At 38.9% G+C, this 26,087-nt stretch overlaps 1 protein-coding gene across 2 annotated transcripts in view; it reads right to left on the bottom strand.

Annotated features, from left to right (window-relative positions):
* The window catches only part of epn2 (epsin 2), a 31,041-nt gene extending 7,114 nt beyond the window's left edge, over positions 1 to 23,927 (bottom strand). Inside the window, exons 1-4 of one of the 2 annotated variants that reach the window (XM_067419490.1) lie at positions 23,732 to 23,927; positions 17,151 to 17,931; positions 8,331 to 8,443; positions 1,269 to 1,370 (exon numbers count right to left, since the gene is read on the bottom strand). In XM_067419490.1, coding sequence (XP_067275591.1) covers positions 1,269 to 1,370; positions 8,331 to 8,443; positions 17,151 to 17,745 — 810 coding nt within the window. In that variant the 5' untranslated portion in view covers positions 17,746 to 17,931; positions 23,732 to 23,927. The remainder of the gene's footprint in view (positions 1 to 1,268; positions 1,371 to 8,330; positions 8,444 to 17,150; positions 17,932 to 23,731) is intronic. The other variant, XM_067419481.1, reaches the window with a different exon arrangement.
* Positions 23,928 to 26,087: the final 2,160 nt, after the last annotated feature.

Below are 26,087 nucleotides of genomic sequence, written 5' to 3'. Positions count from 1 at the left end.
AAATCTTATCTCTCATCAGCAACTCTCAATATACTTCTGAGCTGTAAAAACCAAATTCCGGTCAGGCCAATCACATCGTGTATAGAGTCAGTGGGTGGGGCTTAACGTAATGACGGCAGAGTTGCGCTTGTGTGCTACTAGTAAACACAGAAGCTGGCGAATGGCGGTCTTTCAAATCGGCTTTGGCCACGACTCTGGAAGATTTGGAGTTGAGCTTTTCTCTGAGAAAAGAACGCCACTGAAGCCATTCTTAAAAAGGGAAGATGTGTTCAGAGTTTTGCCGACCGGATACGGCGAATGTTTAATCTGACTGTGGGGGAAAATATGATCAGAATTCTGCTCTTCTGTTAAGGCGGGCGTACACTGTGCGAATTCGGACACTCGGAAGGTCGTGAGATATTGCAGACGCTACGAGTCATTTAATTTGATCATCGCATCAAATCAGCTGGTACACGGCACGATTGTTTGCACCGCGAGCCGGCCGCGATCACACGAGTTTTCGTGTAACACAGACACCGGAGCTTTCAATGTTGCTGCTATAGCTTCAGATACAAAAAATAAATAAAAAAGGTGTGCAAATGATTTGTTTAAAAGAGAACGGTAGTAGCCATTCCTTTTAACCGAAACAACCAGAGGAAGAGTGCACGTGAGAGAAAGTGTGTGTGTGTGTGTGTGTGTGTGTATACAGTATGTTGCAGCCACTGAGCTAATAATGGTCATAAAGATTGAGCGTATGTGACGTGCTTGTGCATGATTTGGCTATAGGGGACAGCCATATGCTGGTCAAAATCGGGCCGACTCCCCGAACTTTTTAAACATGTTTAAAAATGATCGTAAGGTCGGGAGGTGCTCTTAACGTGCTCGGCTCGTCTCGTATTTCCTCTCATTTCTCCCGAGAAAAAAAAATCGTCTGCGAGTTCGTACGACAGCAAAAATCGCACCGTGTACGCCCGCCTTTAGCTAGCACTATTAAATTAGGCATTTGGCTTCTGAAGAATGTGTCTTTTATGGTACTTGCATGTGGGTTTTGAAGCTCGACAGTTCCTTGTCAACATTTGCTTTAGTTCAAAAATTCTCCAGTTACGTTCTACATAAAGAAAATCATTTAAGTTTGGAATAACAAGAAATTATGAGTGTATGTACATTTTTAGGTGAACTATCCCTTTAAAAAATGAACATGCAGGAGGTGAGGGATGTGTGAACTAGAGCTTTGTGTGGCCACAGATTCATTTCAGGCCTACTGATGAGTGCTCAGAGCTTGCACCTACCTCTTTCTTCTTCTTGGCCACTTTCCCTACGCTGGTGTCTTTACGGCTTTCTTCCAGAGCCATCTGGAGCCGTAGGTCATCTCCACGACGCATCCTCTCCTCCTGAACAACCACACACAGGCACACAAAAGAATACGTTATAGCACACCCGCTATGGAGCGCATGCCTTCTGCTGAATCACAGTATGAACCTGACGCCCTGTTGTTGTGATTCAGCATCAAAATTCAGTTACTCAGGCATGTAAAAATGTGAAGATTATATAAATTACACACTGAAACCAAAACTCAATTGTGTTAGAAAACCAAGAGACACACCCGGCACTTTGATTCCTCATCGGGTTGCTTTCAAAGGGCAGAGGAGACAGGAAGGAAGCGAGAAATGTAAAGTATGTTAGTGGGAAGCAACTGTAGATAGGCTGCCATCTAGTCCCTATGTTAATTTGGTGGCAGCAAATAAATTTGCATTTGGTTAGCCATATTCATGACAACCTGCTGTAGGGGTCGACTGATCCAAATCAACACAAATATAATCTTTTTTGGGCTTATAAACGATAATATACAAATATAAAACATAATAAAAATAACAAGAGCTGCACCAAGGCAATTGGTAGCAGGCTCTTGTGTAGAAGATGGGACTTTTACTAAAGCAGTCATATTGTGTCTGGTAATATACAATGTTTGGCATTTCTCATTTGCAATAAAAAAAAATATATAAATAAAAATCACTGAAAACTCAGATAATCATAAGGTGATCATTCAGGGCTGCTGCGGTTTAGTGTGCTTATTGAAAGTGAAAGTGTAATGTCTAAATGTTTCTGCGTATTTTAGTGTAGCGTTGTAATACGGAGCATGAATGGTACAGACTGATTTAGCAAAGATGGGTGATGCTCTTTCAACGTTTCACTAGAAGCCTCATTATATCATCGGTTAGAAAGCTATGGTTCCCTTCACATCATAATGATCACAAATCTGGGACATCTAAATGTCTCATTGAATTATGTCCATTTATGAGATGACCCCTAGTTTGCCTGACAGGCAAGGAGCTCACAGAATGAATTTCCCTTTAATCGTCATCTGACAGCTATATGCTAACAAGTACAGTGTAGTTTAAGACGTATTGTGCACCTCCCTCTGAGACAAGCCCCTCCTCACCATCGGCAACATGCCTATTTATTTATTTATTTTTTTGTGGAAATTTATCCCAGATGTCCAAGCGTGTGCGTGCACAGAATTCCTTCACATTATATTTGAGCAGCCATCGCTGACGAGTCCCATGCATAATCAGAGCTTCCAGGAACATTATATTTCCTACTGTATCAACTGCCCCACTTCATCACTTTTATAAGACGTGCAAGATGCGGCTTTAATTCCCAGTGAGACAGTTTTGTGGTTGTATGGCTTCCACACTAATTTGTAAGTTTCCAAAAACAATATCCTCTTTCTGGAGTGGCCGAACTTTGCATGAAAAAGACAACAAGGTAGGTTTGCCTAACTTGTAATAGGGAAGAAAGAGCTAGTATAAGGTCATATTTCCTATTTCTTGATGCTGCACTATTAGATTTGCAAGTACAGTGAAAAAGGCATTCATGCGATGCAAAAAGCACTGAGCTTGCAATAACAAATTAAACTTTTTCCAGAAATAACCTGTTTTTACTGAGAGATTTACTGTACATGTGTAAAATGTTCAGATGCCCGAGAGGCACAGTAATGCAAATCTGACAAGTCTGACAAGACCATATACAAATTAGTAATAGCGATATGAACGATATGCAATATAAACGATACAAAATTGGCCTACGATAGAGATTTTAATTCTATTGCGATAATGCGTGCTGATGACGAAATCTATCCACGAAATTTAGAGCCACAAGCTGCAACGCATCATTGTATTCGTCATCTTTAGTAAACATGGTTGAAAGTGAAATGGAGGAACTGGTGATTCAAGCTGGATTTGCATTTGGATTCAAGCTGTCCGACAAGTATCACAAGTGTGTGTGGGGCAACAGTTCCAGCTAAGAGAGCCAACATTACTAATCTGTTCTACCACTGTCTACCATTTACTTCAGGAGGGGTTACCTTATTGGTATTTTTGTATTATTTCTTATTATACAGTATACCTTGTAGAAAAGACAAGTGTTTCTATTGAGCCTGATTTCTCAAAAAAAGAGTGTGTGTGTGCAAGCTTATCCTGGGTGCCATGACAACAGTGCAAGTTATAGTAATGCTACCTTCATGTGCTCTTGGAATTATCGTAAATACACATGAACGCCCTCACATTTTCAAACTTGAACGCAATGATCTCGTAATCACGACTTTACAAGTCACAATTATCACATTTCTGATAGCATGTGAAGGCAGCTTGAGCGCCAGCGGCTGCTGTAGGCTCGCAGCCTCGCACTCATCACAGGTCACAGGAACGGGCAGAGTAACGGCCAAAGCTCGTGTTTTGACTGAATAATATGGTTTGTTTCTCGCAAAACCTTACAGTATGCCTCCTGAACACTTTCCATATATGGAGCTGCACTGTATCATTGCATGATTTCTTCATTCATTTTTTTATCTGTATAAGCTTTATCTTTTTTTAAGTCCCTGCAGTTAATGTATTTGAATTGTATTTATCTGCAACATTATATTGTATAATTTCGCACAATAGATGTTTTCAAAACTACATGAAACACTTTTTTCTTTTTTAAATTTTTTTGGCTTTCCTTAGGGTCTATATAACCTGTTCTGAAATGGTTCTATTATAATATTGCCCTATCGCCCATCCCTAAAATTAGTCCATTCTCAATTGAATGCTCAAAGCGGTAAACTTTTAGAAAATCACATATAATGGTAACAAATATCGGCCTGAACATTAAAGGTGCCATAGAATGGAAACGTATTTAAGTTGGCATAGTTAAATAATAAGAGTTCTGTCCATGTAACTGAACTGACATAGCGTGAGCCTCAAACACCAGTCCTTCATAGGTAAAATGATTCCCAACATAACACAGACTGCGATGTAACAGTCGGGATCATTTATATTTACAGCATTTGTTCAGGGCCGCTCAATGAACAAGCACTGCAAAGAGAAGGAAAAATGTCTCCCCGTTACATCCCTAGCAGGTAAAAAGGCTAATACATTTTGATTCTATTATTCTATTTTCCACAATGTCAAACCAACGCAGCTTAAACCAAAATGCAAGCTCAGGCATGCGCTTCTTCCATATCAACTTGTGCAGTCATGCGCTCTAGACGGAGAATACTCAGTTGCAGGTAACACCAAGTAGCAAATATATTTATTAAGTATATAGAGGATGGGTTCCTATTCACCTGTCCATCTTATTAAAAACTTCAAGGCTATAAAATTATTTTAAAAGAGTATTGTATTTCGCTAGATTTTATAGTGTAAACATAAGCAAGTGTGAATAAGAACCGTTTCGAGGGGGGTGCACACCACGTAAAAAAAAAAAAAAAATTCGGATCCCAAATTTAAAAATCGAATATCAACCCATCGAACCAATATTCAAATATACTGGTCCAGCCCTAGAAAACACTGCATTTCAGCAAACACTATTCGAGATTTTCAGTTTAAATTGTCATTCGGCCTGTCTGTGTTCTGTCACGACTCACAAGCAGCTTGTGCGACTAAATCTGCCACCAAACCTTCTCAGTGATGAACTGTAATAAATCCAAGCATGGATCTCTTGACTATTTGCAATTGTTTGCTACTGAAATGAGCCTTGCTGTGAAACGGCCAAACAGAGCAGAGCTAAACAATATACAGCCCATTTCATTCTAGGGACAATTTCTAGGGTTGTAAATAGACCTGTAAAACTGTATCTGGAGTATCTAGAGCCCTTACCGTAGCCACATACTTTTTATAAAGATATCAGAAAAAAATGCATTCTAGGGCACCTTTAAAAAAAATATATAAACAATTTAATCTTCTGTCACAAATATTTTCCACATTTGATGCAATAAATTACTATTTGACTATGTTCACTGTGGACCATTAGAACAAGTCATTCTCTGAAATTACGTGCTGCTTGTCTGGGTGGTGAAAATGTGGTTTTGACTGTGGAGTGGTGCTCATGCATATTGCAGAAAATTAAACAAGGAGTGAAAATAACCACATTTAATAGCTGAAATAAGTTATTTCGAGCTCCATGTTTGGAGAACTAATATATATATATATATATATATATTTTAAAAATATTTAGACTTTTAAAAAAAGTATGCTGTGATGTGTAAATATGCCTCAAACCATGACCAAAGCAGATGCGGAGCAGACAATAGAGTGCTTCAGGGATGATGTATTTTTAATTATTAATCATGAATCAATGTGCTGATTCATGACCGTTTGAATATTTATTTGAGGTTTGAAAACAAATGCGGAAGAGAAGACAATACTGAATAAAGTCGTAGTTTTTGCTATTTTTGGACCAAAATGTATTTTTGATGCTTTAAGAGATTCTGATTAACTAACTGATGTCACATATGGACTACATTGATGATGTTTTTATTTCCTTTTTGGACATGGACAGTATAGTGTGCATACACTTGGATAAGCTCTCAGACTAAATATAAAATATCTTACTATCATTTAATATCAGACTAAATACTAAATATAAGTCAATCTCATGTCAATCTTGTGTACCTATAGAGTAGTATTGCATCCTTCATATCTCCGAAAAGTCTTTCGTTTTATTATATTTATAAAAGAAATATGGGCTGTACAGAGTCTTTCCGGAAAAAACATGATTCGGTTTATGGACACGCGTGAGTCCATGAAAATTATTTAATCCCAGGGTATGCGACCAAACCTTAGTAGCAAGCAAAACGGTTTTGCACGTCAGACTAGTGTAACATTATAACGTTACATAGAACAGCAATGAAGTCCATTAGCGCATTTGAATGACGAAGCACGCGATCGTGTCGTTTACTGATGTTTACATACGCGACGATAAGCAACAGCACAGACATTTGAGTTTTACTCACCGGCTGCTTCCAAAGCAGGTCCGAACCTTTATCGCTGGGACGGCTCCGTCAAAAACACACTTCTTGGAGTGGTGAGATCCACTTTGTGATGCGACTGAAGCATTTCTGCGTTCAAATCGGTTCAAATGCAGCGCTGCCTTCCCGGAATGCTGTGCTGAAGCGTTGAAGTCGCTTGATGTCAAAGTGGAGGAATGAAGTGGAGAGCGGCGCGGACTATAACCGACATTAGTGTTAACGGACGACTGGATCTGCAGCTGAGAGAGTGTTTATGGGCGTGCATTTCCTCTCTCGCTCTAGTCACGCGCGCGCGCACCCTACCGGGAGAAGAGCCCGTACGTTCACATGCCTACCTCCACAGTGGTTGCACCCGTCTTTAACTACAGAATGGCATTTTTCTTCAACCGGCCCAGCTGTGTTTTGTCTGTGTAAGTTAGTCAAGTGTTCGCTGCAAATTTTCATAATTCGGAAAGGCACAAATGCGAACCATTTCTTCTTCACTCGTGAGCGTGATCGGATCATCACTCTAGTGATGTCCGGTTCACGAACAAATCGTTCTTTTTAACCGTTTTTTTTAACCGGTTCTTTTTAGTGAACCGGGCGAACCAGTTCACCAGATCGGACTGAATCATTCTAAACTGTTTGCGTCTCAAATCAGCGCTGATCCCACAAGTTACTTTAGTTACTAATTTTCTGACATGACCATCCCTCAGAATACAACTAAACTAATGTCTTGAATTATATTTTGTAACTCCAACCATTCACTGAACTAGTCATGTTTTGCTGAGAGATCTGATGAACTTTCGAGCAGCTGATACTGAGCATGCGAGTAACTGAACGAGCAGCGGTCCTCGGATCAGCAGGACAGAAGTGAAAACCATTTCTCTCAGACACGTTCAATACTGAGAACCGACAGGCCGATGAGCAGAGCCTCTTCAAACAAAAGATGCTCTTCCCCAACTGGACTATTTTTCCGGCTACAACGGAGTTCCCACGGGACTTCAGTGCGAGACTACAACTAGCCGCCAAAAACAGGTGAATTTATACAGCTAGCCGCCTAAAACAGGTGAATTTAAACAATGGCTAAGTGGCTAAACGCATCTCATTGTCATGTGAGGGACCTGTTCATGCTGGACAGACATTTTAATTGCATTTTGTGTCTGTTAAGAGGCACAAAGACAGCCTTTACGTTTATGCCCCCAAAGCTGCCGTTTTAGCTAAGGGGGGGCTGTGGGCATTAACTGTAATAACTCCTATCCAGTTCATTTTTTTCCTATAGACTGTACTCACAAAGATATAACGATCAAGATAAACTTAAAAATTTGCCGGAGTTGTCCTTTAATGACATACATTTTATTTTTGAGTGAACTAACCCTTTAATAATCAACAAATTATTGGATAAAAATCATTGTTCACTTTTAAAGAAATGGCACAGTCAGCAGTCTTTCAGTATGAGGAATAAATCCTCATGCTGGTCTTTCTCTTGATGAGGCTTACTTCATCTTTTGCCATGAAAAAGCCCTCGACATGGCGAGTGGGGCTGCAAATCCCCTGGAAAGGCACAACACCTCTAATTTGAAGTCAACGTAAACTACATGCTTGTCATCCCGCTTGCGTTCAACTTCCATATGAAATGAACTGAAAACATCCGCTTCTCTCTTCTTCGCACCAGTGTGCACGCACAGTCCCTAAAACTTACTTTGTGATCGTGCCTGTAAAGCGAGGTCACAGTATACAGTTTTAGCGTTGTGTATCATGATTCGTTTAACATCTCAACCGACTTGAATTGTCACACATTTGTATTTGATTTTCAACCGGCTCTGTGTGAATCGTTACATCCCTACTTTCGAGTGCTAAATATTATCCAATTTTAACATGATGATTTGTAAAAGTTTAAAGATATAGGAAAACTACCACTAAAAAAGACATTCAATTAGCACTATAACCAGTAAATGGAAGCAAAGGAGTAATTATTGAATCCCTATTTCCACTCCCTAATAAAGGAAAAAAGTAGGAAAACACATGGTCTCATGAAAAAACACCTTCAAATTGTGACTGAGCCCAGTAACATGATGTACTGCACCTGCTCCGCAGCCTCTCGACTCATGGCAAGAGCCAATTGCAACTGTAGCTCCTCTTCTCCACTCGTCTGGGGCCTGGCTTGCTCCAACTCTGAAGATGCATTGGGAGATGTGGCTGAAACAAACAAAACACACAATTATCATTCAAGCGATGCACCACTAACACACCCGGCTGGGTCCTTATAAAGCAGGAATCGGGTGAGCTAACAAGCACATTACTGCCAAACAGGTTTATCTGTTACTCATACTCCAAAACACCACCCCAAAAATGCTGCTCTTTTCAATTACTTTACGTATGTCATTCAAGCTATTTAAAGAGGTGAAGATAGACATTGAATAAACATCCATGATGAAGTTGTCAGGTCAGAATAAAGAACCCATCTAGGGCTGAAACGATTCCTCGAATAACTCGAGTTATTCGAATTTAAAAAAATCCTCGAGGCAAAATCAACTGCCTCAACGCTTCGTTTAGTCCATTTAACTACATACGGATGTTGCAGAAAGACATTTTTTGCTCGGGGTATGAATCGGGGTAGACTCGGGGTATGAGCGGATTGCGGTTATATGGGTGGTTCAGGTGGTTAAACATCCCAAAAATTGCAAGTCATTAGTGTTGATTTTAAAAAAGACGCGGAACTCATTTCACAGTAAAACGTAATGAATGCGTGTCGTTCTTTAACTTTCGTTTTCAGCTCATGTCGAGGTCAAAGACCGCAATGTGAGAGAGCAGCATAAGCACTGGCAATATAATTTAGTCTCGCTATTTTTAAATGAAGACAACTGTGTGTTGAGCTTCAGGATGCGACGCTGAACATTTACTTTTCATTTGCAGCAGGTTGTATGGCAGCTGAAGAGAAAAGAGCAAATCCAAACACATGAAACGCAATTGAGTTTGCAGCTTTTTTTGACCTGCAACTGTGAATACACCACCCGCCAGAGCTTTGCTAGAGAATTAATCAACTCAGTCAAACGCATATGAGATTAATCAGATATATGCCTATTACAATTTATATCTGCCCAAAAGGACGCAAATGCGCACGTGAACTTGGCCAACAGGCTTGAAAACGAAACTCATTTTGAATGCGCTATTCAATGCTAAAACAAGGGCAACGAAACCACAGATAATTTACAACACTTTAATCGTGTTCTTATTATAATTCTATGTAGCCTACATGACAGATTGGCGCTGCACAATTTTATTTTTCATGATCAAAGTGAGAACAGCATCAGTGCGCGTTTTTGAATCCATGAGAAACATTAAAACAGATCGACTGTTAAAAAAAATGAGTAACACTGCTGCATTATTCATATCAATCATTTTGAAAAAGAAATAGCCTATCTAAAAATAATATGACCGTCTCAAATAATCCAAAGTCGATAATGTCGGGCTGTTCGCATTTGAGCTGAAGCTGAAGAGAATGAACACCAGCCGAAATAACGGCAGCCCTTTGCTAGCTGGTTATTAAACTCAACCAAACGCCGTCCTATATGAGATTAATCAGATATAGACAACATATAATCAAGTATAAAACAAGTAATCTTACAACTTGCATCTGTGGAAAAGGACACGGATACGCAGATGAACTTGACCGCGCTCTTATTCTGGTTGGGGATTTCCTTTATTAACAGCGCGCGCTGATCCACGGGGAGCTAAACACGGAGAATACAAGATTATATAACAATCATGTTCTCATTGTAATGCTGTGTATGTGACAGATTGGCTGCCGCACGTCTTGCACTGTATGATCATTCTCAGTGCTTCAGGCATCACTGCGCACTTCAGTTTCACTTTGTTTCGTGGTCTGAAAGGCGTACTGTCTAATGCTAACCAATCAGACCTCAGTTACTGTCCAAAATGGCGCAATAACCAATCCGAGAAATATACAAATATATTTTTTAAAGTCAGGGCGATCATCGTTTTCATGATCGATCGCCACTGTCACGTTCGAGTAAAAGACCACTGTTGCCCATCCCTAGTTAAATGTAATCTGAGTCCTAATCTGAGTTAGTGCTGTGAGACACGCTGCAAATCGATTGTTATATTGAACAGACACATTCAGTATTTAATTGTAGTGTCTGTTCCCTAACTCAAACTCAGTCACTGTAATCCAGTAGCGATGGCTTTGGGAATGGCCTCACAGGGCAGCAAAGCATTCTGGGAATTGTAGTCTTTCATCCCCATGAGACAAAAATACAGTCTGTCTTTTCTCACTCTAGAAGGCACCAAATTAAAAAATAATTTCACATTTCTACTACATTAATGACCCAGTTTAAAAACAGATTCATCTTTCCATGCAATAAATGTGGATCCTTGAATAAGTGGGGTTTTACTTTAAATGCTTAGGTATGACTTATTTCCCTAAACCTACAGTATATTTTATAAATGAGCTACGGAGGAAGCACGAGCGCAATCCAGTGAAGGCAGTAAAGAGAGCGGAGCTTGTCTGTGAAGGAGAGTTGTGAGGGCGCAAATGACGCAGCACATCTCTATTAATTCACGCATGTAGTAGATATAATCAAATGTTTATTTTAAAGCACTGAATCATTATTGAATTGCGATTCATTCGATTCTTAGCATTTTAAATCGAGTATCGACCGACAATGAACGATTCAAAATACATGTTTCAAGATTGAATGAATCGTTACAGCCCTACTGCAGCACTAAATCCAACCTTCCATCAGCATGCTGGGTAAGTCACAACAGCCTGCTGATTATAAGCTTGTTGCTAAAGCAGTGGATGTGAGTACTTCCTCCTACACTGATTGGATTATGGCAAGCCATGTGCTTAGAAAACACAAGCATCTCAGAAGCACACGAAGCACTCACACAGGCCATTGAAAGCCAAACACTTTACAAAGTACAGGCCAGAAGGCTAGAATTAACTACATTCAAAGCAACCACAACTGCTAAAAAAACTTTAAAGCACATGACGTGTCTGACAAAAAGAACGGTGCATTTGTGTTTAGGCTCTGATGTTTCAAGTCTCCATCATTAGTCTAGGCGGTCTCGTTATAAGCAGCAATCAATAGACTGCTCGTCCGTGATCCATAAGATCACTGACAGCCATTAGGCCTAGTCTTGATGTATTGCTTCAGTAACGATCAGAAAAACTGGACCTGGAGACTCTCAGTGCCTTTAGAAACACAAGCTTCCCGTTTCTAACCCTCGAGGGAATGGAAATTACGACCAAAGGGCTTGAGATTCTGTGGGAAAAGCAGTGAAGGCGAATAGGGGAAATGAGGTGGCCTGAGCGTGGTGCTTTGGTGAGATCACAGATGACGATATCAGCGCTTTCAGGCCGCACCACGCCACCCTTATTGGCCTAAAGTGGAAATATGACTCATATGCAAAGTGCGTGGTTCAACTTCAATTTCTAAGCATCATTAGTTGAACAACAAGAATTATTTGTCATCCATAGACTGACTGAGAAAAATGTTTTTTTGCTTGAAATTTATTCTGACCAATAACCACTAGGGATGCCACAATTCTCAATATAATATTTAACCAGTCTGTACGGCAGTCACTGTTCAATTCGCGCTTGTGAATTGCTTTTTTTTTACGCCCTGAATTAAATTTTTTTTATTGATATTTCTCTCCGTTTTATATATTTCTCTCAGTTTATTTCGGCTCTGTTTGAGTGAGCCTGAGTCTACGCGCTGATATGAGCAAATATTCAATCATATGCACTAAAGTTAGGGAAATATTGTTTATTAGCCTATAGATCGGTTATTTTGCACTCCTGACATAAATGAGATGGTCAACGCTTGCAGGTTCGGCGTGCGATTCCTCAGGTTCATTTTACTTTACCGAGCCTTTGGTAGCAAAGGCTTCCACAGACGGCAGCTGGTTACAGCTCGCTCGGCGCCCACGTTACTTCGTATCAGCACAACGCCTCCCTTTTCTTACGCTGCTTTCAAAACTTCCCTAACATACAATAATGATGGAAGATGATGAGCCTGACAGACGTGACTGTCTGATGTATATTAACTAAATTATCTTGTATGCATACTACAGCGCAGGGATTGGACTGAATGAGCTTTATGTCATGAATATATATCGAGAATCGCTCGGAGCGGTCGACGTCAGCATGTCCCCACCAGCCCATACATGGACCGAAAAGCCCGCGCTGAGGTCAGATTCCGTGACGTTTCTCAGACTAAACTTTTCAAACCGGAAGACAGAAATCGCCCTGAAAAATGCAAAAATAAATATGTTTCACTTATGAATTAGAATAATGAGTACCTTTAGTTTTTTCAATGATGTGCAACCTATACATATTTGTTTATATATGAAAAGTGTTTTGGGGTTTCATGACCCTTTAAGTAAGGTTTTTCAAGTCTTTTAAGTAAAATAAAGAAAGAATATTACAATAAAAACATTTTCTCCTTAACCTTATTCTGTTCCTGACCCCTAAGAATAGAACAGCAAAAAAAGCTAACTGAATCCCGTGGTTAAAAACTGAGGTATGTATTGAACCGTGGACTAACTGTATTGTTTCATCCCTAATAACCACACATTTTAACGGTAAGAGGCTGACTGACTGACATGTAAAGCACCCAATCAGATTAGAGCTTTCTGTTTTTGTGCAACCAGACAGTCATTAAACTGTCTTGGCTCACCTGCTCTTATGTTTTGCTGCAGGATAGCAAATGTGTGTAAATGTGAGTCATCTTTGCAGGACTGTGATATGAAGAGGGTACAAAGTTATATTTTAGTAATTGTAAAAAAGTGAATAGTACATAACAGGCACAATACCAGTATAAACATATATATCAGTACAATATGCATCAACTCATTTTCGAATGGGTTTTCATAGTCTACACTATAACGCGAAAAACTGGTTTCCAATTTATCCACTTCGGGAAGCGTTTTCAAAAAGCTTTGTTTTTGTTAATAAAAATACTGTCTCTGTGGACAGAACACCAAAACAAAGACACTTTTCAAATAAAATCATTAGGAGGACTCGTGCACAGTTTACCAACACGAAGAGCTTTTTACTAGCATGAAACTGACACTGGAGATGGTTTCAGTACCATGTTCATTTCCTGGACAGCTCAAAATTACAACAACAGAATCACACAAATGATATGGTGCGCAGAAAGAAGTGAGAAAAATGTTGTAGTGTTTACATCTGAAAATGACTTAATGTGAAAGGTTTCTAATTTAGAAACTAGAAAGGATTTTCTAAAGGGTTTCCATCAGCTGATTTATAAGCACATTACACTTGACTAACATTAATACACTTGTTGACAGCATACAAGTCTTTACTAAATGAAATGGACAAACTTTCAAAGATTTTACAATACATTTTATTAGGGCCTGACTGATTTATCTGCCTGACAATTTTATCGGCATCGACTTAAACAACAACAACAACATCATCCATATTTCATTGTCAAATTGTTCATGCTGCTACAACATATTTTATATAATTTACCGTTTAGATTTTTTTATAGTATTAAAAATCCTTTAGTTCAGTTAGAGAACAGACTACAATTAAACAAGAGTCTCAGCACAGATCAGCAGCATGAGTCAGATTTCATTTATCACCAGAGTGAGAAGCTGACTGACAAGATGGCGGAAGATTTGGTTTCAAAGCTAATTTAATATTGTTCATTAAATAAGTGCCTATTTAATGAGTGTGTCGTTTTACTGTTGTGTTAGTGTTTTTCATTAAGAATAATAATGAATCCACCATTCAAGCAATTGCTGTCCCTGAATTGGCACCAATTAATTTTTTTTACGCATTAAGCAATCATATTTGAGCTTGGTCTCAATGTGCACTGATCAATGTTTATATACGAATAAAAGCCTATTTTAAATCTCTTGATCACAAAGCAACAGTGTCTCCTCTTTTAAAGACTTGGCTTTTTTAAACAATGTATTTTTGTACGTTCTAAAGCTTAAAAATGTTGATTGCATAGAGCAGGGCTCAACATTAAGCCCCTTCATGTGCTTGTCCTTTGGATTCATTCAGAAAACTATTTAATTTTTTGTGTTGTAAATATAATTTATTCTGAAGCAATATTCTCACCAGTGTTCAATCAGCTTTTAAATGTTTAAATCTGCATGTGTGTGATATTTTTACAGTTATTATTAAACATAGGCTATACTTCAGCGTTCATTTTATATTCTTACACTTTATCAATAAATTAAATTAGAAAGAGACACTATAGGGGCTGTTAAACAAATGAAATTATTTACACAGGAAAATTACAACAGCATTAAATAATGTTATGAGATTGTTTAAATTGTTTTTAATATAAAAATCAGAAATGTCGGAAATAATTTTATAAATATGAATCTAAACTGCCAGTAGGTGGCAGCAGGTTACCGTCTTAATGAGTGAGTCATTGAGTCGATTCATTGAGATTGCTGATTCCTTTAAGAATGAGGCAGTCATTTTCTAATATGTTATTGAATTTGATTCAACAGATTAATTCAAAACACTGAATCATTCAGTGACACTTTTGCTGTGAGATGCTTTATGGTTGTGCTGTAATCTTTGTTTGGAACAATTCAATCACAGAATAAAAACTTTTGTAAAATATGATGTTATAGATCAGGAAAACTAAATACTAGAAAAAATATTATATCAAATAGTTTCTGACCTAGAATACAGATTTATTTTTAAAAAACAAAAAAAACTAATCTTAAAGGTTAGTTCACCCAAAAATGAAACTGATGTCATTAATGACTCGCCCTAATGTAAGCACATTTACACTTTCTCGAGAAACAATACTAGGAAACTAGCACTGGAATGCAAAACAATCCTCCTAACATATCAGCTTTTCTTCTAATTTTCCTTTTTTTAATGACTCAGCTGTTTACTTACTCTTTCGTGCTATGAAGCTCCCCACAGACTCTTTATTTGAAACTACATTCTGCTCAATCCAACACACTTAAATGCAACTGAAGACAAAGGACACACAAAGAGAAGGTCAGAAAACGTAATTGCACGTTTATATTTCTACACTTAACACCATGAGGGTGATTAAAACGCACTGGTTGACTTCTCTTATGATAATCAGATCCTGCATAAAAGGGGCTGAGGTAGTAGGGGAAAAGGGAGAGAGACAACTTCCTCCCACAAGCACAGGGCAGAGCATAAGACCTCTGGGAATTCAGGAATTCTGTCTTCCTGTAACGAGCTCAGAAAAAAGAGGTGGGGCATGAACGGCATGCAGCTGTCCAGGGCAGACGTACAGCCACTCCATGCTGCAGGGAGGCACAACAGAGGATGTATCTCCTGCAGGGTAACAGCAGACAAGCAGTTTCCTGGTCTGCAGTGTAAAGAATTTGCCCTATGTGGTAAAGCTCCAGGTGTGCAGTTTCTCTAAATTAATTCAACAAAGTTGACTTCTTTACGACAACACCAGAACAGATTTAGTTGTTGCTGTTAACAACAACATTTTAGACATAAAGGGAGAAGATCAGCAGGCTACCAACCCATTGCTGTCAGTAAATGGCTTAATATGGTTCACAAAGAATAATGCAGCCTGTAGCATTTAAAAAAGCTTTAGGTCCACCGTAAAAAAAAAAACTTGATCCTGAAACTAGACCAAATTACAATCTGTAAACGTTGGCACTACAACCATTTTGTGGAGCATCACTTTTGTTCAAATCTGTTTAAATGTACAACAGAAAAGACACTTAAGAGTTATAACCAAGTCTACATGTATGTAGATTAGTGCAGAAAAATACATTTCCACAATGTCCTATTCACCTTATGTTGCAATGCAGAAGTAAGATTTTTTTAACTGTCGATATGTGGGCACTTCTGATTCATTAGCAACTATAGTAAATAACTGGAAGAATAACAAAATGCGGTAAATGGTATAAAATAATTTGCACTATAAACCAGTGTGTACATTATTAGGACAATAAGAATAATATGATAACAAAAAACAGTCTGCAATATCAAGCAGCATAATGGACAGCTTTTGTACAGCTAGAATAACTGAAAGCGGATCAGACCGGAAGCCTCGACACAATCAAGTTACAATGGCAGAGCCAACTCTTCCATTAAGAATAAGATTGTGAGACAACTTGACAGTGTCAAGAATTTTATTCAGGTCGAGTGAATCGAGTCTGTCTAGGACTCTAGAAGGTTGCTGTTTGTATTGCGTGAATTTTTACATCCCAAAATTTGCATATAAATATGTGGATGGAAACATAGCTGGTGACATTAACATTTAGTCAGAAACTGTATGAATTTACATATTATTTTGTTGTCTAAACAGAATCCAATGTTGTTTTACCGGGGAGCAGCTCAGGAGTGAAGCGTGTCTGCATAGAGCGGATTATTGAGCTGAGCGTCCGTCACACCGCTCAACTCCGCTCCTTAGAGGCTTGTTCTCGTCGGTCGTCAGATTCAGAACCCAAAAACGGAATGTAGCTTTTGGTGGAGCTACTCCGCTACTTGCTGTATAAAGTTAGTAGTTAGCTACTGGAAAAGCTACACTGTTTTAAAAGTAACTGAGCTACTGAAAAATGTAGTTAAGCTAGTAGCGTTGCTACTTGTAGCTCGCTACTGCCCAGCACTGTCCGAATCGTGATTCTCAATTTGTCAGAATCGTCCAGTTCTATAGAGTTAGCTGTGTTCACAGCCCACTTTTAATACTCAGATGATGCCGTCCCCAAAACAAGTGTGGAATATTGGACAATTTATGCACTCACATATTTTTACATTTATTAAATATTTGGCTAAATAGCTGGCTTGATCAGACAAAACTTTTACAGCCTTTCTAGCATACTTAAAATAACTTCGCCCCACAGTTAGCCCCAAAAAAGGGTAAGTTAACAAGTTAAAGAAACTTACATCCATGATATGATGCAGGTGAACCCTCAGACTTGCCATACTCTTCCGAGTAGCTGGTGGAGAGGTTGGGCTGGCTGGAGCCACGGCCGAAGCTGATCTGATTGTTGCTGCCCACACTGGTGGCGACCTGTGCCATGCGCTCCTTAGTCTTCAGGGCCTGAGAGCGCTCACCCTTCAGGCGGTCATCATCCTTTAGAAGCACAACCAGCTGCTTGGACTTTTCTCTGACGTTGATGCCCTGGTCTTTGCCGTCCCGATCGATATACTGGAAATCTTTCAGCGTCTGTATGGCAAAGATGTTTTCTTTGCACTGCAGGGCCACTCGCTCAGAGCCCGTTTTGATCAGGTAGTCCAGCAGTGTCAGGGCCTTGTACACATGTCGCCAGTTCTTTCCATGGTCGTTCAGTCTCTTCCAAATCATGCTCATTATCTCCGAAAAGGCCACCACATTGTAAGTGAGGTCGGCGATCTCTGACATCAGAGAACTGGAGGGGCCCCACGGGTCATTGGACGTTGCTTCCCTGACCTTCTTCTCTGGATCTGAATAGTTATTTACCACATTTTTCATCTGTCTCCGAATAGTTGAGCTTGGCATGGTGGCGTGTAGTGTTAAAAAGAACTGAAAGTAGAAATCTCAGCTTTGCTTAAAAACAAAAAAGAAGTCCGTTGTTTAATAGTTCGAACACACGTTATCCGTTTGAACAGTGTCTCTGTTACTCTGTGCCTGTTAAAACCATTTCCACACAGAAAAGGAAGCCAGCTCGATGAATTCCTCCATTACCTGAAACACAAAACCAAAATGTCAGACAGAAAAGGTTCAAATGAGAAGCTAGTAATAGTTGCTAAGCACTATTAGACTACATAAAATCTAGTGTGCATAAAAACAGTCATGGCAACCATCAAGATCTTAAAAGAAAAGAAAGTGATCTTGTTGATAAGGGTTACATGTGCATACTACATACAGAAGTTTAATGATCCATTCCCAGACTGTAGTTTGCAGCTCCACCTATTGATACCACAGTTCAGATAAAGAGAAATGGATCACAGCTGTTCACTTTTCAAACTAAGCACAAGTAGAAGTTTACCACCTAGATATGTGTGGAGTAAAACATGACTGTGTACACACAGATGGGTGGCTTAGTCTGTGATGTGCTTCCTATTACTCATCTTTACGGTAACACAACACTCATGTGGGAAGACATCTTATTTCCCAAAAGTAATAAATTGCACCATACTTTGTTCTCCATTACAGTACGGCACGTAAAAACAATTCATGTTCTGAGCTCAAACGCATCAGTCATGTCTGCAAGTAGACAGAAAGCATCAAAGTCATACTAAATATACGTTTCCTGTCCTGAGCACACCGGGATGCTTCGATTGCCAACAAAACATCTCAACCATCCCATAAATTCATTAAAGGCCACTGAAATGTGACTCCTGCTCTCCCACGGAGGAGCCAATCGAGCGCTGCCTTATGAGCAACCCCCACTGCCTCTCCCCCAAGCCCGCATACACATGAATACAGCCACGGCCTAATGAAACATCTGCTGCTTTAATGACCAATTCAGACCCAGCCCATCAGAGGAAGAGAGGGGCAACTGTATCACTACCGGAACAAAGCTCCAGTGGCTCTCACTGTGACGGGGGCCCAGGAAGCCAGGACACAGGCCCGGGTCTGTGTGCGGATCCAAGGCAAGTGGTGGCCTCCTCCATACTAAAAGAACAGGTCTGGCAATGTCCTGCCAATATCAAGGAGTCTCAGTGATCAGTGTTGAAGCAGAGCCAGAGCCCCAGCATAGCAAGTCCTGCGAGCTGCACTGAGCACATTTTAGCACACAAATCCCTAAATAAACTAACAAAAATCAGTTTATTAAAATAATACAATTTACCAGCAATTTAAGCATCCATGTATTTCACACACTCTATTTATGATGTGAGTTGTGGCGTTAAATAAAGCATTCCAAACCCCAGTATATTAAACTTGCACAGACTAGTGTTGCACGATACTAGAAAAGTATCACTATTCCCTGCCTGCTATTACAAACAGTTCGATAAGGAATTATTAGCACCGGTACTTTAAAGAGGACAGCATGCTAATAAGAGCTGTATTTCTTCATTTGCGTTGGAGTCAAGACATGTGTGCAGAGCTATGCCACCATTCTCTAAAAATTGGATGCAGAAAAGGATATAAATATATACTCTCTGCGCATGACAAAGAAAGCGGCAGAAAAAAAGCAGGGGACGTGCTCACGCCGCCGGACTCTGACTTGAAGCGCGTGCACACGCCTTTCAGACGACTAATCGTTCGACATGCGATTCAGTCCTTTAGGATTATTGAGTTTGAATGCTGAAAAAATGCATAAAGCACGTCCTGGCGAGCATTCAAGTAATCACAGTTGGTGATGTTGAGGTTATTTGATAAGTATTAAGCCGGACATAATATTCTGTGTGATTTAATGTTAATCAAATAATTAATACACAGAAAACAACCCCATGTGTGGCTAAATAATTTAGTGCATAGTAAATTTATTTAGTTTTTTAATTTATTTATACATTTTATTAATTTCATTTATTTTCTGACTTGCTACTGCTAAATAGACCTACAGTAGCTGAAAATAAAGCAAACGTTTTTGTCAACTGTTTGTCAGGTATCGTATCAAAGTCATAATTTTGGTATAGTGACAACACTAGCACAGACCCATTCTCCTCTCATATTTGAAGTTTCTCCAACCACACCACTTATCCTTCGGCTGAACAACACATTTTTTATACCTTGGGTCAAGAAATAGATTTGTAGTTTGCAATTTATTTCTCTTCTCCTACCACAAAACACTTTTGCCGTGGATTGGATTCAATCTGCCTTAAGGGCGGTTTCCTGTCACATATCATACATGCACACTTCAATAAGCTGACAATGCAGGTTAAGGTGTTTACATGCTGGGCAAATTCAGGGTAATGGACAAAAATGTAGCTGTGTCGATCAGTTAATGCTCAAGTCGTTCATGGCCTTGCGCTGAGGAAAATGGTGTAACACGTTTACATGTACACATGGAACGTTTGCTCAAGCATTGGCCTACACTGTGTAACTTTTTTAGTTTATTCTTAGCTAAAAACACTTAGTTCTTTCAAAAATATATTTGCTCATTCATGTATATTTACTTCTTTCAAGTAATAAAGTATTCTCGTAAGTTTATAATATGCCATTGAAAATACATACGGGTGAGGGGTTCGATTGCTGGTCGCCATGTTGCTCCTCCATCTTGAAAGTACATTAGCCAAAGAGGGACATACCCGTAAATTCAAGCTTCGCCTTTCGTGTTTTAACACTCGATGGTACCGTGTCGAAAGTGAAGAGGGGGATTGCCATGTTAATCTTGGACTAAATCGGCCACCGTAGGAGTTAAAACGAAATCAGAATTGAGAGGAACAGAAACTAATATTCACTGGATGGTCATATACCTTTACACCACTAGATGGGGAAAAAATATCACAGTGTAGCTTTAAAAATGTGCATGTAAGCGCACTCACTGGCTCACTCTTTTCTACTTGAAGACTTTAAACCTGAACATATTTTGAGAATTCACTGAAGTGTTTTGTCAACACCATCACTACATAACATCCTTATTCTGCAAACTTGAATATCTCCTTGAAATCACCTTCAACTGAACTAACTAACATTTTCTCCGCAAAGTGAATGGAGCGGTTTGTGCACAACATTCTCATCCAATACTCAATACATTTGGGTTGAAACCAACAAAAAAGTAGCAAAGCTAATCATTTCAGCTCACAAATAATACACAAGGTGTTTATAAAAGTTTATCTCAGTTGAAATGCTCTGCAATTTTAGAAAGCAGTGTCATTCTGGCATGCGTCCATTTTTAGTGTGCCTTGCTTATCGTACAGTCTGACATTAATGACAACTTAGATCTTACAGTGTGACATGGCTTTCAGCGGGGATCATGTTCGTACAGTCTGACAGTGTAAGTGTGCACCCAGCTTAATAGAGGTATTAAACGCAGCCAAAGTCTATGCGAATAGCCCCTCAAGGTGATGCAGCACGCAAAATTGAGCAATGTTGCCATCAACGGGCAACCAGATGAGAGAGTCCACAACCGATCCAAAAAATCCATAAATGTGTTGCCCATTCACAAAGGGAAAGTGCCCAAGCAACATCGCTCAGCACCATTGCTCAAAAAAGTTCCCCCATGTGCCACCTTTAGACTACATAAATTTAGTAGCATCAAAAAGTCAGTCAGTATTCTGATAACTGTTGAATATTTCCTTACAAATATATATACATTTTAAATATAACCCCCTAAACAGCAAAGTGAATGTCACAGTATAAAACAAAATCAAAAACCCCATTAAATGGCTTGACAAGCACAATTTTAATTTCTGTGTTGATGCATTGACTGTAGAAACAGGAGGTTTGGGTGACACATGCTTTACTTTTTTTAACAGCCAATAGGCTTTAATTGTCATCAATGAGTCACAAATCACTACCTGCCATCTCATTCCAGAAAAATCTGATTGGACAACAACCCATGCACTGTAGAACAAGTCTTCTATAGTTTTTGGTCAATTTTTCAAAAAGAAAAAGTATTTGATAACTTGGATTTTAACAATAAGCAACTGATAGGCTAACTAATACAAAATTGCATATGCATATAGGCAAACAAAAAGGAAATCAGCACACACTATATAGGCAATATAATTTTAGCAGTGAAAACCAACAAGAAGCAAAAATCATGGTGACCTTGCTGCAGTTGATGTGACCTATTCCTCCATCATTTGACATGCGCAGGTCATGCCGATGCATGACCGGCCGCACGACAACCATGCAGTGAATACTAATCTGGCATAAAAAAAAAAACACCAGGAGCAAGTTCTGCACAGCTTACCCAGGTATGACTCAATTCAAACAAAAGATAGCGTGCATGGCAAGTGCCAGCATGTCTCACATCGTAAGGATCCATTGTGGAAACACAAAGTTAGGATCTATGGTGGCAAAGCGAATCCAGCAGCGAGAAATACATTACACTCTAAAACACTACAAAAATTAGGTGGGGAATTCATATCTATTGCTTCTCCATAGAAGTCAGGCCTGCGGGGTGAACTGAAAAAGATAAGGAGAATTTTTATATAAGCCAGAGCTTGTGAGAATGGACGCATGAGAATACTGCTCTCAGGTAATCCAGCCGGTTCTGCCACTTCAAGTAAACTGTGTCCTATATAATACTACAGACTCGCCATTGAAATAACATGTAATATATTCAATGTTATAGCATTTTAATCTCAAATTTAGTTTAAAAAAAGAAGAAAAAGAAAAGAAAGAGATAATTGGTAAACTCCACTTCAGTTACTAAACAAAAGCAGATGATCAGCTCTTGCTCAGTTGTCCTCTCGAGACTGATTGTCTAATTACAGGAAGCAAAACACTAAAAGATGAAGATGCATATGCTGCAGAAATGGATCACAGAAACAACAGACAACGATTCTCCTCAATCACGGGTGTGTCCACCAAGAGATCCGAGGGAGAAAATGAAACTGTGTGAAATGTCCATGTTATGGGGATCACAGTGCCCATGATCTTTGTAGTGTCGACAAAACAAACTGGTCAATCTACAAATCCGTCTTTACACAAACTTAGGCAAATGACTTGCGACTGCACAGTAATCTCACACCTCACAAAAACACCTTCGAGGATACAAATTTACGAACACCGTAAATGTAAAAAGAGAAAATAGTTGTGTGGTGCACATCTGAAGGGCTGTATAAACCAAAGCTAAGTCGTGGTCAAATATTTGTATAAATCACCATAGCTAGAGGATCTACGTTACACTTACACACTAAATGGATCAAGATTACCGAAAATCTGTTTTTACAACCCCATTTAAATGCACAAGTATTATATAAACACAAAAACCCCAAGAATACTTGTTGCAAACAGTTTAACCAAACAAGGCCGGTTACAAATGTATGAAAGTATCAAGCTAACTTTAGCACGCTAGCAAAAAAACAAACCCATAAAACGCCCTATTGTTGAGCAAAATAAATAAAACCTTTGTTTAAATTTCCGTGTTTTAAAAGATGTATACGTTAACGACTTTAGACCGTTTCCACTATTAACGTTTAATTGCTAACTAGCAAGCTACAGAAACCACGACGAAACTTTCATCAACTGTGAGAACTTTTTTTTAAACTAAACTATTTTATGCTCCTAATATAATGTTGTTAAAAATGGTTGAAGACTTGGCACATCCGAATTATAGTGTTTTGGTGATTCATTTGAAGAGATAATGACTTTTTAAAAGCCATAAAGTGAGTTTGAGTATTAGCAGCTTCGGCTAGCTAACTGTGGCTATGCTTTTACCAACTTGCTAGTTTAATCAAATGTCGGTCTAATTCCCCTCACGCCTAAAATAAAGCCCATCTTTATAATAGTCCTTTGCTATCAAAAGTGAGTTTATGTAATAAAAAACCCTCCTGAATTAGTTAAACCTCAAGCCGAAACGTGTGGTGCTCGGTGGAGATATCGCCGCACTGAGAGAAGCGACTAGAAAACAAAAACAGTAACTTACCAAACCTCCTGTGCTGATGATGACCGGGGGTAACACCCGGCATAAGTATAAACTACTCGTGTAAGAGATATAGAAACTTTATTTTCTAAGAAATGACCGCGGTGATGTGTTGATATGAGCGTTAGAGTTAGTGTTGCTGGGCTTGTGTGTGTGTGACACCCACACCGTTCAACATGGCGCTCTGACTGCACATTCATCCTCCTCAGGAGGGGCGAGACAAGCCAAAGGGTGTGACCAAACTCACTAGGTTTCATTCTTAAAACTGTTTATTTCCCAAAAATCACCGCTGCGGCCACTTTACACATTGGCTGTTCAGTTGAAATGAGTGTATATTTTTTGTCATCGTGAGACAAGTGCTCATAATTACCAAAACTGATCAAATCGGCGGAATGTGGCCCCCAAGTGGGCTGAAATTGACTGTGACCCCGATGGACTGTTTCTAGGAAATAAACTTAATATTCTCATCATGTTTAAAATAACATAGACTTGCTGGTTTCCTTTTCAAACCTAAGGTTTACCAAATACGGACTAATCCAAGAGATTTTTATACTGCATAATTGGATGTTTTGGGTAACAATGATGCCCATCTTTTAGTTCTAACAAACTCAACATAATGTAAAATCGTCATCTCAATTGCTGGAAATAAAACTCTTGGATGCAATTTAATACACAAAAGAAAAATGTTTAGTTAAATGTCATGCATACAGCCTTTTCTTCAACATTAAAAAAGATTTGATAGTATTGACATGAGTTGACCAGTAAGTGGCAGCATGGTAAAGATTTTCCTCCTCATGGGACTGTCCGGCTCAAATCTGCCAATCTGCAGCTAATCTGTAATGCCACATTTTAACCCCCATATATAAATATCAGTATTATAATCTCATGAATTATTATAGAATAAATGTTGAAAGTGAACAGGCCCCACATATGACCATAGCCGTGTGGTTGAGCCATGTCTTTTCACAACGCCTCCGTATCTGTACATGTTTGTTTCATCCTACACAGAAACAACAGTAGTTTCATTTATAAATGTTTCCCAATCTGCATAGTTTTCTTCACATGGAAATTATGCTTTTGGTTAAAATTGACTACTGCTGTATGGACAGACACAAAAAACTTAATTTGTGTTCCAAAGAAAAACGCAAGTCAAACAGGTTTGTAACAGCATGAGGGTAAATAAATGATGACAGAATTTTCTTTTTGGAGTGAACCATCCATTTAAAAGTTTTATATCTTCATTTGCTTAGAAGAATGTTTCACTCCAGTCTATTGTTGACGAAGAATAAAGTGCATTGGCTTATTTTAAATGAGGATGGTTTAAATGCTGTGTGCTGCTGCAACGTGTCATGAGCAATCCACTGTAAAATGATGCATCTATATATTTCAACCTCTGTCACCCGAGACCCCTGTGTTTGTGGTTTCCTTGTTTCACTCTCAGGAAGCCCTGTTTTCTGTCCCTCGTATGATGTTTATTGTTGAATGGGTTTCTCTGGAATTATTTAATATAATTACAATCCCAAACCCAGAAAAGTTGGGACATTTTGTAAAACAGAATATAATAAAAATAAAATCATCTGTGTTTGAAAGAATTTGTTCATTTTCTTTAACCTTTATTGAACTGACAAAAGTACAAAGAAAAGATTTCCAAAAATGTGATTATAATGGCTGCAATGCCCTCCAAAAAAAGTTGGGACAAAGGCAAAATAAAAGTAAAAAGACTAAAGAATATCCAAGTTAAGCTGTTTTGAAAAAAGAAAATGTTTTTGTCCATAATAAGCAGGTGAACTGGTAAGTAGGTGAGGGTATCGAAGGATCTATCTACCAAAGACTCGGGCTTTGCAAGCAAAGATGGGTCATGGCTCGTCACTTTGTGCCATATTTTGTGAGAAAATTGTCAAACAATTCAATTAACAAATCACAAATTCTTTGCATTGTAACCAATTAGGCTTTCGGTTTCCGGCAATAACGCACCTCACACATGCATTTAAACTGGCTTCCACACCCTTCACACCAAGCAGTTTCTCATATGCACTCGTGCACATCTGAGTGCTGCTGACATTCACAGATCATCTTTTGTGGTGCAAACTGTTTCCAAGTTGATGTAACCGGTTAAGTCACGGAAAATGCTGTGTTGATTGTTGTCACTTTCCTAATTTGCAGTATATGTGAAGATGTCTGTACGATATTTATCACATTTACTTAGTTATGAAGCAATCTTATTTCTTTAAAGCTTAACTCCAAATGTTTAAAGGGACATTTTAAACAGTTCTTGCCACCCTGCAGGTAGTGTTCAAAACATTAGCTCAAACAGCAATAATGAATGTCTGTATGTGTAATGAGTGTCATTATGGTCCCC

This window comes from Pseudorasbora parva, chromosome 2 (assembly GCF_024679245.1).
Source record: "Pseudorasbora parva isolate DD20220531a chromosome 2, ASM2467924v1, whole genome shotgun sequence".
NCBI lineage: Eukaryota > Metazoa > Chordata > Actinopteri > Cypriniformes > Gobionidae > Pseudorasbora > Pseudorasbora parva.
The sequence above is the reverse complement of the archived record's forward strand: the minus strand, read 5'-3'. Positions and strand labels throughout refer to the sequence as shown.